This window comes from Lepus europaeus, chromosome 3, assembly GCF_033115175.1.
Source record: "Lepus europaeus isolate LE1 chromosome 3, mLepTim1.pri, whole genome shotgun sequence".
NCBI classification, from domain to species: Eukaryota; Metazoa; Chordata; class Mammalia; order Lagomorpha; family Leporidae; genus Lepus; species Lepus europaeus.
In genome coordinates this window covers 98,176,337-98,195,636 of record NC_084829.1, presented here as the reverse complement: position 1 = coordinate 98,195,636, position 19,300 = coordinate 98,176,337, and the positions used below count along the sequence as shown (strand labels likewise).

General features: G+C 51.2%; 1 protein-coding gene across 1 annotated transcript in view; it reads left to right on the top strand.

Annotated features, from left to right (window-relative positions):
- Nucleotides 1-871: 871 nt before the first annotated feature.
- The window catches only part of SIM1 (SIM bHLH transcription factor 1), a 79,903-nt gene continuing 61,474 nt past the window's right edge, over nt 872-19,300 (top strand). Inside the window, exons 1-9 of the mRNA XM_062187634.1 lie at nt 872-1,165; nt 1,873-2,497; nt 11,742-11,824; nt 15,197-15,290; nt 16,152-16,256; nt 16,397-16,482; nt 17,582-17,781; nt 17,989-18,095; nt 18,689-18,836. Of these exons, the coding sequence (XP_062043618.1) occupies nt 2,323-2,497; nt 11,742-11,824; nt 15,197-15,290; nt 16,152-16,256; nt 16,397-16,482; nt 17,582-17,781; nt 17,989-18,095; nt 18,689-18,836 (998 nt within the window). The 5' untranslated portion in view covers nt 872-1,165; nt 1,873-2,322. The remainder of the gene's footprint in view (nt 1,166-1,872; nt 2,498-11,741; nt 11,825-15,196; nt 15,291-16,151; nt 16,257-16,396; nt 16,483-17,581; nt 17,782-17,988; nt 18,096-18,688; nt 18,837-19,300) is intronic.

The window sequence follows — 19,300 nt, the reverse complement described above, 5'->3', positions numbered from 1 at the left end:
AGGAGCATCCTAGGCGCTGGGCTAGTGTTCCCCGCAATAAACCCAGCCAAGCGTCGACTGACGTCTAAGATAACGGATCAACCATTCTCACGCTACTGTGGCCTGTAATGCCACCTCTTTCCCTTTGGTGTTCATTCGCTGCTTCCCATAGGAAAACTCCCCCTGCAAAACTCTCCACAGTGAACAAAATCAGCTCCCAGCCCCATCTGGAGATACATTGAAAGACAGGTGTTGTGACTACTTCGTCTGGTGATCAGTTCGTTGTCATTACGGTTTCTGGGGGACGTGAAAGGGAGAAGATAAACCCAAGCCGGTCCTGCGCACGCCATCGGCTTTGCAACTAGCGCGGGAGAGGGGCGCAACCGCGAGGTCGGCGCTGGGGCTAACGCGCCGCGCTCTGGGTGACTGCCACCTCGACTGCCCGACCTCTGCCGCCCGGGCCGCCGGCCGGCGCCTTCCGGGGCCTCTGGCACGGCTGGGCCCCCGCGCTGGGGTGAGTGAGAGAACGGTCAGCCTCCGACCCCACCGAGCTGGAGGAGCGCAGGTAGCGCACGGCGCCCAGAAGGCCCCAAAGGCCCAGAGCAGTTGTGGCGGCGGCGGCGGCGGCAGCGGGGCAGCGCCGACCCCCGCGCCCGGGGCTCATTAGGAGCGCGGTGGCCACGCTGGTGCAGGACTGCTAGGCGCAAGCTGGGGCGCGCGGTGGGCGGTGCGGGGCGTACTCGCGTCACTCAGCCCGCGAGGCCAATGAACGCTGCGCCCCGGGGCGCGGCGGGCCAATAGGAGGCGAGCGAAGCTTGTGAGTGGCATTGAAGGAGGGCGGGAGAGAGGGAGCCCTGGAGTGAAGTTGAAGCTAAATCCCGTAAGCTATAAAGAAGTTACAGGGGGGGCGCTTTCGGCTTCCAATTAGGAATAATACTGGCTTCGTAGCGACTACCAAGGAGGAAGATTCTAAAACCCCCTCACCCGTCCCAAAACCCGCATCCTCCTCCTCCTGCCACACACCCCTCCCCCGATTTTTGACCAAGAAAAAGGAGTCGAGGGGTGCTCCGCTCCTCTGTGCTGGTGGGAAACCGAGAGGCCAGCAGGGTTGCTTAGTTGGACCATAGGCCTGAGTGCAATTGGGAGGCGGGCGCCTCGCACCCGTTGCCGCCCGCGGGGACTGAAGGTAGGTGAAGCAGGACCCAGCACCAGCCCGGCGGCGCCCGCAGCTGTGCGGCCGAAGGGCGAGGCTGGACACGTCCGGCGCAGCCTCCCCGTGCCCGCGAGGGGCTGTCGCGAGGGTTGCCACCTGTTAACCTGGCGCTGCTGGGCCCAGCGCGTGGCCGCCCCCGCTGGACAGTGAGAGCGCCGGGTCGCCTGGGGCGTCCCGAGGGACTTGATGTGTAAGCTCTACTTTTGGAGGAATCCCTCAGACTCGAGACCCAAGTGGGAGTGGAGAGGGATCCGGCTGCAGGTCTGCCCAGGTCCGGGGGTGTGCGACGGTGTGGCGGAGGAAGCCGGGGTTGCTGCGCAAACCCGCTGTCCTGGGCCTTGCGCCGGGCCTGGGTCTCCTGAGGGTCTCCGCAGCTTGTGCTTTGTCGCTGGGGCAACTTCCCAATGGGCTGGACAGTGTGGCTGACAAGGGAGAGGGCATGCGAGCACCAGTCTCACGGGACTCAGTCTCACTGCTGGTGTTCTTTGTGTGTGTGTATGTGTGTGTGTGTTCCTAACGTGTCTTAAAAATAAGAGCAACCCAAGCAAGAAATCGTGGAGCCTGGCGAGGAAGCCGATGCGCGCTGAGGCCTTTCGCAGCCGGTTTTCAGATCTGGGGCGAGTGTGGGAGCGGTTGTGGGGCCGCATATGTCTTACGCTCCGATGCTGTTGTCTTCGCAGTGGCCTGAAAGAGCTGCCCGGGATTCCTGTCCTTCCCAGAGGGGCCGCCTCGAATGCCGCGGGACTGAAGAGCACACGTCGGGTGGGTTTATCATGTCGACCTTCCGAGCGCCGCGGTTCGCAGCTCAGAATGGAAGGAAAGGCTGGCTCCTGAGGGGTCCCGCTGGTATCTGATACCCGGAGACCCACAGGGCTGCTCCAATTGCCCTGGATCCGCAACTCCAACTTCCCAGTAGGCGCATCCGCATTTTCCAAGAAAATATTTTCTGTTCGCCGCCTTGGCCGTTTAAGTGCCCTCCACACGCTCTTCCCGGTGCAGAGACTCAGCCTCCTTCGTTCGGTGTATGCTCTATGTTTTTGCCAAATATGATCTCCAGTTGAAAGTTTATTTATGGTTTTGGATGAATCTGTGGAGCTTACATTGTAAAAAGAAAGGGGGAACAAGACACCATGAAAGAAAAGTCCAAAAATGCTGCCCGGACTAGGAGGGAGAAGGAAAACAGTGAATTTTATGAACTGGCTAAATTACTGCCTTTGCCCTCGGCTATCACCTCGCAGCTGGACAAGGCATCCATAATCAGACTCACGACCAGCTATCTCAAAATGAGAGTGGTGTTCCCAGAAGGTAAGTGACTTTGCCCACATGGAATTTCAAACGCAATGGGGCAGGGGGTTTGCAGGGCACAGAGCCCATGCCAGCCAGCAGAGAAGTGCCTACATATATTTACATACACTCTCCCTGCGAAGGGAAGTTGAGCCTGGTGGCTTGAATGAGGTGCTCCACGAATTCCTGTTGCTTTCTCCAGACTCCTTCTACTTCCCCATTAATACTTTTCTCTTCAGTCCATCAGATATGTTTGGTTGGGAGGCAGCCCAACAGTGCTTTTGTCAACACTTCAGATACTGGGCTCAGTTGAAAGCACTACTAATCCAAACATGACTTTCTTTTTTACTGCTCTTGTTGGAATTGCATCCAGTAGATAGAAAGGAGCAACAGTGCATTGAACTAACTAAATCAGATAATAATTTCTCTATGTCTGGGGGTCTGCAAATGAGGAGCAGATATATTTGTAAACAAATATGTCTTGAATTTACCTAGTCTCTTGACTCTTTATAGCATATTTATTCTGAGTTTTCAAGATGTTTACAGATTCTGAAAGGAACGCTGGGCCTGATGATTTGCAACTCTGGCTTTGATATTATCTGTAAGATAATAGGCTGGGCTCAAAATACATAAGATTGAATTAACATAGCTAGCCTGTTCAGAAAATATCTTCTGGGTAGCAGGTTGGCAAGTGGATCCTGGGGAAAACTGTCTTATAAGGTCTAGAAATTAGAATAGCTGAGCTGTTGACATGATTTAAAACTTGTATCTAGATTATCGAGATTCACTGTGTGAGGGCAGAGCAGATGTCACAGGACATTGTTCTATATAAAAACATCTCTACCTACTAGGAAAAGGACACTTCCCTCTTCCATCTATCCATTCTTTCACTTTATTTGCATCCAAATAGCATACACAGATTTTCAAAAAATATCTTAGACCTGTCGAGTAGGAGGAGAGGATTTGAAAATGTAACAGGAAGGATTACCAAAAGAACAAACAAACAAAAATTCCATAGAAAGAGTCCTGTTTATTTACAAACAAGAACTTATTATTTGACCCGTACAGGTTTGTGGTGTTGTTGAGTTTGGTTGTTTGGGGTTGGTTGTTTCTTTAAAGGAAAAGGGGGAGGGGAGGGAGCAGTCATTATTAGGGTTGGAGTTTCACTTTGCTTGATCTTCACGTAAAAGCCTGCAAAACGCGCTCCAAATTAGTCAAGGACACTAAAAGGAAAGCTCCCAAATTATCATTCAATTCTACCTCAAAAACTGTAAGTTCGGTTAAGGTCGTTTCCTGTGAAAGCGGCTCCTCAGTTCCCTCCTCTGACCCTAGAAGCCAGGAGAGCCGAGGAATCAAGTCCTAAAAGTACCTGAAAAGTTTTTAAAAGGGGAAAAACTGTTGAAGGGCAGACCCATACACTAAAAACCACATTTCCCATTCAAACTGTGCTGGGAATTGCTGGTGGGAAATTACCATTATGCCACACTGCCTTGTGTTTAAAAAAGAGATCTCCGTTGTCTTTTATTCTGTCAGCGCCTACTTTATAAAAATAAAGCTATTGCGAACTCCGCTGGCCGCGCTGTTCCTAACAGGATTATTAGCAGTGATTTGTCAGCCCCTGCGGTCTCAGTGGGCTCCCTTTCTGCGTGATTTCTAGCCGGTCTCGTCAATTATCGGTGCCAATGTCGCTCGCTGTTTGATCAGAAGCAGCATATGGCGCTGCTTGCGAGGCTGCGAGTAATCGCGGGGAGGAACAGCGGGTCTGCGTTCCCGGGCGGGCCCCGCGCCGGACGCGAGAGCCGGGGGAGTCGCCGGGCCAGGGACGCTGGTCGGCGTGGTGCAGACCCGGGGCAGGCGCGCCCGGGGGGCAGCGGGCTGGTTTTTGTTGTTGTTGTTTTGTTTTTGTTTTTAGGAGAGCAAGCTTTCTTGTTTAATTAAAAGTGCCAACTTCACACATTGTAAATTGCGTTATAAATAAATAGAAGCAACAAAAAGTAAACTTTCGTGGCCAACTGGCTCTTTTTGAAGATAGCACCGGTGAAGACTCCGGCTGGAGTTCCCTTGGTAGCCAGGCCGGTCCCCTCTGGCTTACTGTAACTGGGACTGTGCTTCCTCACGAGCCCCGGCCCCTCCTTCACCTCCCTTCTTCTGTGGGTAAGTGTGAGTTTATGGGAAGGAGGGGATGGGCGATGTGTGAACTCCGGGCACATCATTTATTTCTCCAGCTACTGTTGAGCTCATAACTCAAGCACAGCCTTCATCGGATGACTTAGATGACTTAGATAGGGTCATTCCAACAGCTGATTCCTAGGAATGAGGTTCTAATTTTGACCTTGTAGAGCTTCAAAAGCCCAAAACCCAAACACTTAACTTCATAATGTTAAAGAATAACAACAAACAATAACAACAACAACAAAAACAGCTTTCAAAGGAGTGCAATAGTTACATGCTGCAAAACCAGGCATAACCTGAAGGGGGTGCCAAATTTGGGTTCAGAGGTGACTGAAGGCAGAGGGTGGACCAGAGGGGGTTCCTAGGCAGTGGGGCAAAGGGACAACTTTATTTGGGTGTCATCTTTTTTAGTGCTGATAAATGGAATTTCAAGATGAAATTTAACTTTACATCTTGAATCCATCCTAGCACATAATAGGTCCTCAAATTCAAAAAGTGGAATAAAGATGGCTATTAGCTTGTGATCAACATCCTATATATGCATCATATGAACTTTGCAAGATATATAGTCTCAAATAATTATAGATCTATAGATCTGCTGACATAGCTGTAGACATATAGGCTATATAAAACTTCACAGCTATTGTTGGAATTTCATCTGTGATACCCTGTTAATGCCAAAAGGTTGTAAATTAAAGGAGCAAGAAAATGTATTTCCACATTTTTTGGAAAAGGAAAAAGTTTTTAAAATATAAGTATCCTCCCGCCCTCCTTTGCTATATAGTTTTCTTTTTAGGGTCTAGTAGCTTTTGTTTGCTGTTGCTGGCAAGTTTCAGTTTTTATTTAACTGAATAGATACTATTAAAGAGTTGGATGAATGACACGATGACCCTCCCCTTACACACACACAAGGGTGGGGGAGAAAGAGGGAGGGAGGGAAAGGGAGAGAGAGAGAGAGAGGGAGAGAGAGAGAGAGATGAGATATAGATACCTGGAATAATTAAAGCATTCAATCAGAGATTTCACAGTAAAAATGAAAAAAAAAATCAGGGAAGGTTATTGTGAAATCATTAAAACTTCCTTCTCCCCATTGGTAACATATCCAATTTTAAAACAGCCTTTCAAAAGAAAAATTGAAGTATGTAGAAATGTATGGATCCTTGGTGTTATCAAAGCCAGAAAGGCAGGGTAAAAACAAAAGTGGCATGATTTTGTGTGTGTGTGTGTGTGCAAATAAGACAAATTCAACTGCAAAGAAATTCATGTATGTTATCCAACTATAATGCAGTTTTGACTGAGAGTGTAGTAGTTTGCAGAATGAACTTCGAAAGGATCAGACATGTTTTTAAATCTGTAGCAATTCAGAATCTTAGTAACATCACCTCACCAGCCCACTGTCAAGATGCCTTCTGAAATAAAAATAATCACAGAGTTGAAATTAGTAACTACTCTGAATGAGAGTCTCTACAAAAGACAAGAATGATTGAAAAAAAAAAAAACAACTTGCGCCATGGATCCTTGCTATAATATGCATCTCAAGATTGAAATCTGTAATCGTGTTTTTTTTTTTTTTTTTTTGAGGCTGAGAACTGAAAAAGAAAAAGAGGCCCCATTTCCCACGTGGATCGGTGATTTAAGGCTGTTTTCCTCGCTGCTCAGGGAAATGATTGAGCATTAGGTTTCCATGTTTATTTTCTTACAGAAGTTTTTCTCATTTAAAAGCCTTCAAGCACAGTTTACGCTCCACGCTGGTTTTCTCTGTTTAATTCCAGTTTTGATGTTGACTTAAAATGTGGAGTGCAGAACTAAACTCCATGCAGAGCATTTGCAAGGCAGATTTATGTGCTAGAAATTGTAGATCAGATCAATGAAAACAAATACTTTTTTCTTTAAAGGAAGGGATCATGAATAAAAACAATAACAATAATAACAACAAAGTATCATAAACTATGGTGGGATTATTTCAAGTATGGTCACCCACCTGAAGCTAAAACCAGGCTAAATCTGCAGAAGGCAACCATAATTTCTAGGGGAATTATTTTTCATTTCTGGGACATCTAGGCAGCCTTGAGCTTTTAGAGACACAAATGTGGGTACAAAATGTGAGCTCAGGGATTTCGGATGCTTTTCTCTGTTGGGCCAGGTATTTCTCAAGAAAAAAGTTTGGACCTAACGATTTGAGTGAGCCACCCATTGCCAGTCTTTGATCCATGGATTCTTAAATGCTGTGTAGAAGAGGGGGAACCCCAAGTATTCAGGAATGGCTAAAACAGTGTCTGTAGTGGAGCAAATTTTCTCTGCAGGTAGTTCTACACTGGGCGGCTTCCTCCCGGAGTCGCCCGACCCTGGTGGCTCTGGCAAGACCCGGGAGACTCAGGGCCTTCACCGCCCCTTCTGCACCGCCCGAAGCAGGCGGCCGGCCAAGTCGGCTCCCGTGTCCCCTCCTCTCTCCGTGGCGACCGAGGTCTCCGCGTGGCCTCCTCCACTCCTCAAGCTGGGGGAGTCTGCCCTCCAGTATGGGGAGAGTCTGCCCTCCAGAAGGGCTCGGGGACAACTCTGACCCCTGCCCGGAGCAAAGGCCGCGCCGGTCGCCTGCCATCGTTCGCGCTGCCCCAAGGACAGGCGGTTGGCTAAACCGTAAGCCCAGACCCGTGTCGATTTGGGCTTTCCCGGGGAGCAGACCTCGCGCCAAGGGCTCTCGAAGCTGGATCCCCAGCTCCTAGGCGGCTGACCTGGCCAGAGCGGGCCTGTGGGGAGTTGGCCTTGCCAAGTCCTGGCCGCGCTCGAATGCCTGAAGTCCTAGGGAGACACCGCTTGAGGCTTTTCAGTCGCCCCGTGGGACACTCTTCCTGCGCATTTTCGTCCCCACCTGTGGCCCTGATCCTGTCCTCCCCTCGCTTCTGCAGTTCTAGTTCATCTAAGTTGGCGGGCTTGGGGACTTGCGGCCGCTTTGGCCGGTGGGGCCGCTCCGGGCCGGAAGCCTAAACTCTGCGCATGGCGAGTGAGCACAGAGAAAGGATCTGCGCTGTGACCACCAGTCTGCACCCCGGATTTACACCGATATTAGAGGATTCTTTGGTCGCGGCTGCGGAGTCTCCGGCCTTCGAGCTGCGAGGCGGGGAAGGCAGTGTAGACACTCACTGCAGAGGGCGGGCGCACGCCGTGGGGTCCTGGCTGCGTCGCCCCGCACTGCCCCTGACGCGTTCCGGAGCTCAGCCACACCCGCCCGGTGGCCTGAGAGCGCCGCGGGCGGGGCTGGCCCCAGCGCCGGAGGTGGGGGCGGGTGTGCTCGGTGCAGGAAGCGACCTCCTGCCCAGTTACTGCTCCGAGTTGTAGGGAGCGCCCATTCTCCGTCCATGTCTTCCCGAGAGAGCCCAGCTGCGGGAGTTCCCGGAGCTCCAACACCAAGAAGACTTGAACTACTCAGGCGTCAAGGACCCGCAGGCCCTGCAGGATGCAAGGGACTGGGGGCTTTCGGGATCAGTTTCCTGGACCAGCCTCTTCTCCCCAACCTCCCTGGCGAGCGGGCAGCCCGAGCGGCCAGGGCAAGCAGCTCTGGGACCTGAACTGAGAAGTTCCACCTCGGAGGGCTTTCCCAGCTTCAGTCGCCACGGTCAGGTCATGGGACAGCTCCTAGTGGTTGCCTAAAAGGCGGTATAAGGCGATCCTTCGCGGAGGACACGTTTCTATTGAGATGTAGTGTTTATTTATTAAGAGAAAGGAAGAAAAACAGAACAGTAGAACAAGCTCTTGTCTTCCTCCTCTTCCTGAGTGAAGGGGGTGATGATGCCGGGTCTGTAATCTGTATTTTGTCAAGGGTATGAAATTCATTCCGAAGGAATGGCTCGATCAATTTATTTTTGCTGCCTGCAATAACACAGCTGGATGATGCTTTGAGCTCACGCTAGACTGGGGCTCATCATTCATTCGCCAAGAACGGGCCTAAATGGTGCCTGTGGGATTAGGTCAATTTTAGTGGATCTACTTCGCCTCATTTGGTTACTAATTGGTTTCTTGTTTTATAAATCGAAATCTCATTTTCAGGAAATTACAAAACCCGTGCAGTCAGTCCATTGAGGTAATCCTTGGGTCAGGGGGTATTTAAATGGAAATGGCTCAACCGAGCACCAAGGGTAAAGCAACAGTCAAAGTTGCCGGGGTTTTCACATGAAATGTGAGCTAGCCCCTTAGATCCATAATAGATACATCCCTTCTAATGCTACTTATGTAAATATGATAAAACAGACTTTAAGGGAAGGGGGGAGGATTCTAGGAGAAGCAAAACTTATCTGCTAAGGTTAATATGGCATATCTTGGAAATCTTCCAAAATAGATTATGTTTTCCTTTGTCTTCGGCCACTTTAGCTGGGGGAAAATCCTTTTGTCTAAAACCCGATTTAGTTATCGCCTCCCTCACAGAGCTGCTTTTCTCCTTTGCAAAAACCCCATTCCCTCGGCCTCACCGAATTACAAGAGAATCTTTAGATCTTGTTCCCACTGTAATCCTGCCGCAAAGGGAGCTGGTTTCCTCCTCATTTTAAACAGACAATCAAAGGATTTGCGAATTTTCTGCGGTAGGTCAAGTGCAGAAACGAAATCTCAGCTTACCCCCCTCGCCAACCGAAATTGGGTGCCTGAGCGCGTCAGAGGAGGCAAGCGGAGAGGAGGTCCTGGGAGAAGGCAGGAGGGGAGCAGGGTCTCCAGCCCACCTGAAGACTTTCGGGAGCAGGGGGCCCCTGGCCTTGTCTTGGGGGAATTGTCCGCGGCACCGCAAAGGGCGAGCTCAGCCCTGGCATTCAATCAGGACAGGTAGACAAGGGCAACCAGCCCCTTATAAAACATTAACCCAGACCCAACCGTGTGACGGGGATTTCGATAGGGGACACAAGGAGAAGGCAACGCTCCGTGAAAGGAAAATGTCCCGTAAAGCAGTGTGCGCGAGAGAGGGCGAGGGGGGGCCCTGTTAACTTGCGCCGCCGGGATGGGCTGTTTATTAACCAGTGGGGAAGTCTTATGTTCCTTCGTAGGCCCACGCTAATGAGCCGCAACCCCCAGAAGACGCACAGGCTCACAGTGGAGGCTGGCGCTGCCGGTTTGGAATCAGTACTTAACCCCGAGTCCAGCCCCGGGGCTTTCTCGGACCCCTGCGATCGGGAGGCCGCCTCCCGGCGTCTTCTAGGCGCTCGAAGAGTCCCTCAAAATTGTGCATGAAGGGTATTTGTTTGTCCCACGCATCCTTTCGGGAGACTTGCGTCGGCGGTGGCCGACTCCGGCCGGGGACCGGCGCTCTGCCCTTAGCTCCAGGGAAGTCTTGGAGTTTCAGGACTCCTCTGGGCGCCAGAGTCGGCGCCACCCGCTTTCTTGGCACTCCTGGGAGGGTCCTTTCCTCGTTCCCAGGGCGGCCTCTTCAGCCGATCCCTCCTGCTGCTCTTTCTGGGTTGGGTATGTCTGAACGGGGCTTATAAAAATGAACCTGTAGTGGAGGAGAACTAGCGGGATAAGTTGGCTGAGACTGGAGCAGCGACGGATAGGTGACCGGGCGAAGGGGTGTGTACGGGTGGCTGTGACGGGGCCCAGAGGACAGCTGAGACCTGGGCCGGAGAGTCACTCGGGCGAGGGAGGTTGGGGCGGGGAAAAGAGTCAGGTGGGGTTGACCTGGCGCGAGGGAGGGAGAGGAGTCCTGGCGCAGGCCGGGAGCACCAGTGTTTGCAGAGCGGTGGGGAAATCGTTAGATTTATTTAGATGTGCAAACACCCAGAAAGACCCGATTGGAGCTTAAGGGGCGCTGCCTGTTAGTCGTTGCTGGAGGGGCGGGGGTTGTGTTTCGTCGCTTGCTTGGGAAGCAGCTCCTCGCCAATACCGTTAAAATGTGCAATTCTGTGTTTTATTCTAAAAGATCCATTCTAACCCCATGTTACAATGCGAGTGTGTTTCTCGTTGTGTACTTCATGATGACTTATCCCTGAACAATAAATCGCCTTAAAAAAAAAAAAAAGGTCGATTTAAACCGTGTCGAACGGTGTGAGAACGAAAGGATTTAAATACCTAATGAAAATAATTTTGGCAGCAGCACTGCTTGTTAGAAGATATTGCCCATACATACTTTCACATAGGTCCAGACAGGTTTCTTTCTTTTTATAAAAAGATACTAGAGCAGACTTCATGTTAATTAAAAAAAAAAAAATCAGCAGGAGAGTCCTGAGCCTGTCGTTTTGGGGACGTCCCCGGATAAATGGTTTGTGGCAAAGTCTCTAAAGATCTTAACGTGGTAACATCCAGGAAAAGAAGAAACCAGCTTTGTTCATAGAAGATGGTGCCTGGAAAGCAGAGATATGGAATGATTCTTTATGTCCAAAAATGGACCGAAAATATTGCTAAAAAGTCGGTAGCATCGCAAAGTAGCTGCCTTCGGAAGAGCATGAGCGTGTTTTTTTTTTTTTTTCCAATTGATTTTTTTCTTTATTTTTCCGGGGTGCGAAAAAGCGGGAAGAGATGAGATGCAAGTGCGGCCAAAGCCAGGAAAGGAAAAAAAGAGGAGAAAGATTATGAAGGGAATGCTAGTGAGCCTCTAGCTGGAAGTCATCCGCACGGAAACGGATTTTTCCAAGGGGGATTCAAGTCGCGGGCTGAGGGAGGAGAATGAGGGGGGAAACCCCGCAGCCAATCAGAAAGCCAGCCCCGGACCGGATGGCCCTGGCCGGCCACCTCGGGTCGCTCCGGGGGATGGCGGCTTTCGACCGGTATGGGAACGTCCTCGGGCTGTGGATAAGGACGACGGGGAGAGCTCTGGGCAGAAACGTGTTTCTCAACTCCATAAACACACCCAGTGTTACCGTTAGAGTGCGTTGCCCAAGGCTCCTCCAGGAACCCTCGGGCCACTTGAGGTCCTGCCAGCGGGGAAACTGGTCCGCGGGAGGGTGTCTGAGGACGGCTTAGAGACCCGTGTGTGTGGAGGGGGAGCGGCGCGAAACAGAATTTACGTGCTTCAGTCTTAGGCTGTATGCGTGTGGTCGCAGGGGATGGGGTGGGGAAGCCCGGGGATATTCGGTCTCTTCGTGTTTCGTCCCCGAAGGATGTGTCTGTGTCTCCGCAGGGCTCGGCGAGGCATGGGGCCACTCGAGTCGGACCAGCCCCCTGGACAATGTTGGCCGCGAACTGGGCTCCCATCTGCTCCAGGTACAGGCATTGGTCTCCCCGCGGCGCATTTGCTGGCCCGGAGTGGCTGGTCCGGAGGCGGGCTTCTAGTTTCTGAGTTGAAAAGAGAGAGAGAAAAGGGTGGGGAGGTGGGGGAGGGAGAGAGAAATGCAACCTGGACGTGGCCCTCTCTGAACCCAGCAGCTTCTCCCAAGTCAGAACTCAAGCTCTGAAATTTGCTGGGTGCCCACAGCGCGAGAGGCTGACAGGGAGATAAGGTGGTACAGGAGACTTTGTACTAGGAATGTAGCCTCAGGGACCCACCAGGACCTCCAGACCAGGGGAGGGGCGCCATTTGTCACCATTGGGTTGAGGGAACTGGAGCGGCCGAGGCAGTGTGGGAGAGCAGTCCGAAATGAAGGGTTTACGGAGGAAATAAAGAGTCTGGTAGAAATGTCCGATGGTGCTCCAAGCCCCCACATTCTGGATCCAGCTGTGTATGCAGCTCACATCCTCTGATCCCCATAGTCCCCCGCCCCTCTTCCTGCACCCTCACCCCAGGGCACCCTGGTCACCTACTGACCCCAGAGTCCACCCTCCCCCAGTAATGAGATCATCAATGTGAGGTGCCCAGTACTTTGTTTACAGTGCTTACCATTTGAAATTGACCGTCACCTGCTTATATCGAAGAACAAATATTTTAAATAGCAAAACTCACAGTGCCATTTTTAGGTCTGACTGTCGTCCCACACCCTACACCATTTTTATTATTAAAGACTACTGGGGCTTCTTGCATAGGAGTCTTGAACATGGGAGAATCCCAGCCAGTTGTCCTTCCTGGTTGGGTGTGAGTGGCATCTCTTGGCAGGAGGTCACAGCTTTTCTTGTCCAATTGATACCCAGTTCCTTTCTCCCTCCCAGAGATCAAAGAAACATAAGTTTCACAAAACAAAGAAAGGGCTTGAGCAAGCATTCGGTCACTGACCTGGCCTCCATGTCTCTGAGTTTATCTAGTAGGGCACTGTAACTCTGTAACTCCCTTGTCTGAGACACTGTTCATCAGGAGTCCCAGGGCCACCACATCTGTCCATATTCCCAAATAATTTCTCTCAGCAATATAAACAAGAGAACAAAATTCATATAATCCCTCACCCCCTCTAGCTCTGGCCCAATCTCCTTCCTCTTCTTTAACCCAAACTTCTGGTGCGACTTACACCTCCAATTTCCTTGGTTCATCTTCCCACTCTTCACTTCCACACCCTGGCAATTGGGTATGTCTCCCCCCACCACTGTGCTCTGCACAGACTCTACCACATGTTGACAATGAGGATTAGATACTCATCCCTTCTACCTGAACTTCCATAATCAGAGGAGGCTCAACTGCATGCCAGAAGGAGAGCCCTGCCTTGTGGAGTACATATTCTGAGAGTAGCCTTACAAACCCACACAGGTCTCCTGCATTAGTATATCAGGTGGTGTAGGTGGTATGGGGGAAAATAAGGAGAAGGAGGAGGGCTGTGTTTGAGTCATGTTTGCTATGTAAAACAGAGATGGGTTCAGAGGATCTGAGCACAAATGCCACTGAGAAGGCGACATTTGAGTAAAGACATGAATGAAAAGACATGGATGACTTGACATTCTCTCCTTTCTTCTATTTCTAAAGTGTATTTCCTGGTTTATTCTCTCTTCGTGTCTCGTGTCTCTTCCTTTGATTTTCCCAAAATTGACTGGTATGCAAATTTGGTAATTTCTGAAAGATTCAGTCTCTATCTTCCCTCTCATGGCTTCAAGGCCTCTGGAATAATCTCAGCAACACCACCACCTCAATTCCTTTCTCCACATGGCCTCAGCCTATATCTGTAGTGCAGACATCCCATCCTGAGCTCCACAACTTTATTTCCTATTGCCAACTGCATGCATACATCCAAGGGAAGTCTTCATGCATCTGAAGTTTAGTATCTCCAAGAGAAGAATGAATATCTTCCTCCTCCAGACTTCCATTCATACAGGATCTCACTATGTTCCTAAAAATATTCAATCTTGCTCAATACCCTTAGAACAACCTTGAAGTCAACCTCAACTTCTTTGTGTTACTAGTCAGCAGGAATTAGATGCTTTCTCTTCTTTACCCTGTGACCAACTAGTTTCAGGGTTGACCATCTCTGCTACAGCCTGCCATTCTGTTCTCATCCTTACTCCATTCTCCTGTAGGTCACTGTCCACAATCTGCCAGAAAAAAAATTTTAAAAGCACATCTAGGTTTGTTATTCTCTCCCTTTGAAACCTCTGTTGGAACCCTAATATCAATAGGAACAACTCTGGATACCTCATATTGACATTGACACTCTAAAAATTCTCTAAAAATTAGTCCATTGCAGGTGTACTTCCTTAGCTTCACCTCCAGTACACAAAACTCATCACTTCAGAATACACCAGATCTGTCCTCCCCCCAGGTCCTTGTGCTCACCACATCATTCCTTCCGCTTACCACATCTTTTCTCCAGTCTAAGCTTCCTTGTCAAAGTTCTGCTCCTCCAAGGCCTCTTTGATTCTCCCCTTTGCCTCTAGGCACTGAGACTCTGTGACCCCTGCCTACTTAAACTCTTTCTATTCAGTGTTGTTGTTATTATAGCTATCTTCAGGCCAGTCACCCCTGCTGGACTCCTAGAGCAGGATCTGACTCATCCTCTGTCTCCACTGCCTGGAATGAGGCCTCATTCACAAAGATAAAGGAACAGTGAAAGTCGAAGACTTTCCTTCATTGAGAGCCTGTCAGTTTGATGCCTCAATGTAAACACCCACACATACACACTATAGCACTGCTCTATGGACTTGCTGCTTCTAAAGCCTCTCATCTCCTAAATCCCCCTCTCCTGGACTCTTTCCAGAGCCACTGGCCAGCTTCCTTCTGTCTACAAACTTCAGACTGCCAGCCCTTCCATGTCAACTAGTGACTCCTGCAGCCAATCTTTCCCAACCCTGCACTTACTCTTTCACTGCTCACTCTCACACTGCCATTAAGGAGCCTTTCAGCTCTGTTGCGGGAAGCTCTCATTCTTGCAGTGACAATCATCCCAAGAACTTAACCAATGTTTATCATAGGCTGTGATTCCCTGCCACTCCAGAACTTCCCTGTGTGTTACAGAGGTGTGTCTTTGTCCATTTGGATGGATCCTCAGTCTGTGAGGTGTTAGCCTTGTTCACCACATTTCTCGGGTTATCTCTGCCAGTGTACTGCATGCCCCACTACTTACACCTTTGGAATGGACGAAAGAGGGGGCTCTTATGGCTGGTTTCAGGTCCCTCTCCGAGTCCCTGCACTTCTGGCTGAATGTCTCCAAGCTCTGTCCTTCCTGCTTCCATTTCTCCAGATAGCCTAGAGGACTTTCTATTTACTCTATTTTTCCTCCCCAGACCCTGGATGGCTTCATCTTCGTGGTGGCCCCAGATGGGAAGATCATGTATATTTCAGAGACAGCCTCAGTCCACTTGGGTCTTTCTCAGGTAGGTGAGTGGTCCACACTTCCAGCCTGCAGTGTTTACAGCCAGAGCTGGAAGCAGGTGGGAGGGGCTTCCTCCAAACCTTTTATATCTGTATTTCTGGAAAGCAGTCAGCTGACAGAAGGACTCTTTCAACAGTCTCCATCTCACTATTCTTTTTCCTTTAGCTTCTGCCCTAGGCCCAAAAATGGTTATTTTTTTTGAGTTCCTACCATAAACCAGACACCCTGGGAAGGAGTTGCACACTTACCTGATGATGTATTCACCAGAACATTGCTAGGGAGCTACTATGCTACTATTATCACTACAACTATTATTTATTATTATTTTTAAAAATGATTTATTTGAAAAGCAGAGTTACACACACACACACACACACAGAGAGAGAGAGAGAGAGAGAGAGAGAGAGCGAGCGATCACTCTTCTATCTTCTGGTTCACTTCCCAAATAGCAGCAATGGCTGTGGCTGAGTCAGGAGCCTCTTCTAAGTCTCCCACATAGGTTCAGCGGCCCAAGCATTTGGGCCATCTTCTGCTGCTTTCCCAGGCACATTAGCAGGGCGCTGGATTGGAAGTGGAGCAGCCAGGATTCGAACTGGCACCCATATGGGATCCTGACAGTGCAGGTGGCAGCTTTACCCTGCTATGCCACAGCTCCAGCCCCAACTATAATTATCTTAGAAGAAATCTGAGGCTTAGGTAGACTGCAATAGGTAGCTAGTAGCAGAGATGGCATTAGAACTCGGGACTGACTCCAGAGTTTCTGTCCTGTCTCCATGCTCCTGCAGGCCCCCTTGAGCAGTCTTTCAGGCCCTTCGCAGGGCATCCTACCAGCATGGAGATGGTGATACTCTCCTCTTTACAGGTAGAGCTGACCGGAAATAGCATTTACGAGTACATCCATCCAGCTGACCATGACGAAATGACTGCGGTACTCACTGCCCATCAGCCCTACCACTCTCACTTTGTGCAGGGTAAGGTGGACACGTGCCTGCGACACTCGGGCCCATCCATCGCAGACTGCTTGTGGTTTGCTTTCCATATTAGTCGTGGCAGGGACTGGCGCCAGCCTGCCTGCCTCCTGTCCTGAGCATCCCTCCGCTCCTCTCTCCAGAGTACGAGATCGAGCGCTCCTTCTTCCTGAGGATGAAGTGCGTCTTGGCCAAGCGGAACGCCGGCCTCACCTGCGGCGGCTACAAGGTGCATGGCTTTGAGCTGAAAGACCGACACCACCTGGTGGCCTGGTGTAGGCGGATGAGGCAGGACACTGGCGCGTCCAGTGTGCGAGGGACGTTCCTAAAGCAGGACCGCCCCGCGTGCACCCGCAGCACGCATCAGATTGCAACGCTCCACCAAGGGTCTCAGAACTTTACCAGCTCCCAGGGGCTATGCTTAAGATTAAGCCTGACTGGGTCCAGATGCTGCACGGCCGGCCGCGGGATGGGGGTGGGCCAGGATGGGAATTGTCACCTGTGTTCCATAGAGAAGGGCCCCAAGGGTTCGTAGACTTTTGAAGTGGGGGTGGGGGGTGGGTGGGACTATAGCATCGCGTTAGGACTCCTGAAGAGGTTAAGGACCAGAGCTTTAGCTCCGAAATTGTAGTTCTCAGGTTGAATGAACTGAACGTAAGGGGAAAGCGGGGTCCAGGGACCCAGTTCGCGATTTGGAAGCGTTAGGGTTGGTGGTGGCCCGGGCTTGTGCAGGTGAGTTCAGTGTGGCAGAGAAGTTACTTTTTCTTTTTTTGTTTTTAAAGATTTATTTATTTGAAGGGCAGAGTTGAGAGAGAGAGAGAGAGAGAGAGAGAGAGAGAGAGAGAGATAGAGAGGGAGAGAGAGGGAGAGAGAGGGAGAGAGAGGGAGAGAGAGGGATCTTCCAATTGCTGGTTCACTTCTCAAATGGCTGCAATGGTCATGACTGACACAGGTCCAAGCCAGGAGCCTGGAGCTTCTTCTGGGTCTCCCATGTGGGTGCAGGGGCTCAAGCACTTGGGTTGTCTGCTGCTTTCCTAGGCCATTAGCTGGGAGCTGGATCCGAAGAGTTGCAGCCATGCAGCCAGGACTCCAACCGGTGCACATATGGGATCTGGAGTGGTAGGCAGAGGTTTTAGCTGTTGCAGCTCAGCCAGCCCGTCACTCTGAGACATCTTAGAGCACCCACACATCTGGACCCCTTGGTGTAAGGGCATGGCCCACACCTCGTTTGAGGCTGAGTAGAGCCTCCAGGTGTTTTAACTGCTGGCTTACCTTTTTGAGGCTCTTCCTGGCTGTAGCGGAATCTCGCCCCTCCCCCTGTGCTGCAGGTCATTCACTGCAGCGGCTACCTGAAGATCCGCCAGTACAGCCTGGACATGTCCCCCTTTGACGGTTGCTACCAGAACGTAGGCCTGGTGGCGGTGGGCCACTCACTGCCTCCCAGCGCCGTCACGGAAATCAAGCTGCACAGCAACATGTTCATGTTCCGCGCCAGCCTGGACATGAAGCTCATTTTCCTGGACTCCAGGTGGGTGGGCAGGACCGAAACCCGCGTCCCCAAGCGTGAGGACGGCTGAGCTTTCTGCCCAAACTGTGAGCCCATTTTGTAGGCAACTAACCCCTGCCCTGCGAAATGAGGGCGGACATCCAGATTTGAGACTGCTGTCCCGGATGTGTATGTGAGGGGATGTACCCTGCACGCGCATACTCATCTCGCTGGGACTGTTCTCCGCAGGGTGGCGGAGCTGACGGGCTACGAACCTCAGGACCTGATCGAGAAGACGCTATACCACCACGTGCACGGCTGCGATACCTTCCACCTGCGCTGTGCGCACCACCTGCGTAAGACACCACCCTGCCCATCTCCCTCTCTCGGGGGCTGGCGGGGAGCGCGATTTAAGTCCATGCAAGCGGACAGATGGGAGCCCTCGTCGCCTGGCGGCGGTGGTGGGCGATTCTCACGCTGTTCCTTGCCACAGCATGTTCGCTGGGCCCTACCTGGTTTTTCTGACGTCCACGGGCCGCTCACACAGGTGGAGGGGATTGTTTCTGGGCGAAATCCTTCCCTTCCCCAAGGAGTTATCTCATTCTCCTATTGATGTGCTCCCGGACCCGCAGCCTCGCTACGGACGCTTTGCGGTGAGCTTTGTCTCCCGGGACTAGGAACCTGCGCGTCCGAGTTCAGTCGCCCCCACCCTTCCTTCAGCTGTTCCCGCTTTTGTAATAGCGGCCACCCCTTATAAGGGAGACCGGAAGGCTCAATGCAATTTAACCGGACAATCAATTCAATTGGGAATTTGACTGCTGCCTCTCCCTCCTGCCTGGCACAGTTATTGAGGCCCACAGGGGGTCCGCACTCCCTCCACTTGGGGTTGCATTTGGGACCAGTCGGGGGCAGGCTGGTTCAGCGCCGTGTGCGTCTGTCTCTCCATCAGTGCTGGTAAAGGGGCAGGTGACCACCAAGTACTACCGGTTCCTGGCGAAGCACGGCGGCTGGGTGTGGGTGCAGAGCTACGCGACCATCGTACACAACAGTCGCTCTTCCAGGCCACACTGCATAGTCAGCGTCAACTACGTCCTCACGTGAGTGCCAGTCCGGGGGGGGGGGGGCCCTTCGCCCGCAGCCGGCGACCTTGCTCTCCGCCGCTTCTGCCCTCGCTAGGGTGCAGGCTGAGCTGGCAGGAGGCAGATGGAGCGCTTTCATGTTCTGGAAGAGGCTTCTTTGGCTGTTTTCTGAAGAAAGATTTAGGACTTTCCCCAGCACATTCCATTTCTCTCAAACTTTTAAGCGAATTCTGCATTGAATAAAACTTAATGCGGCAGAAAGAAGAGGGAAGGAGGGAAGAGAGTGAGAGGGAAAGAGCAGAGGGAGAGAGAAGAGGGAGAGAGAGGGAGAGAGAGAGAGAGAGAGAGAGGAGGAAGGGGTCTGACGTACGGAGCCATTTATGGCTAACAAACAGGACATCTGTTTCACTTTTTCAGATCTGGGGTTTGAAGTTCTTAATTTTAACCAGAGTCGCCAATCAAAGTTAAGAGTTCTGAGGCGG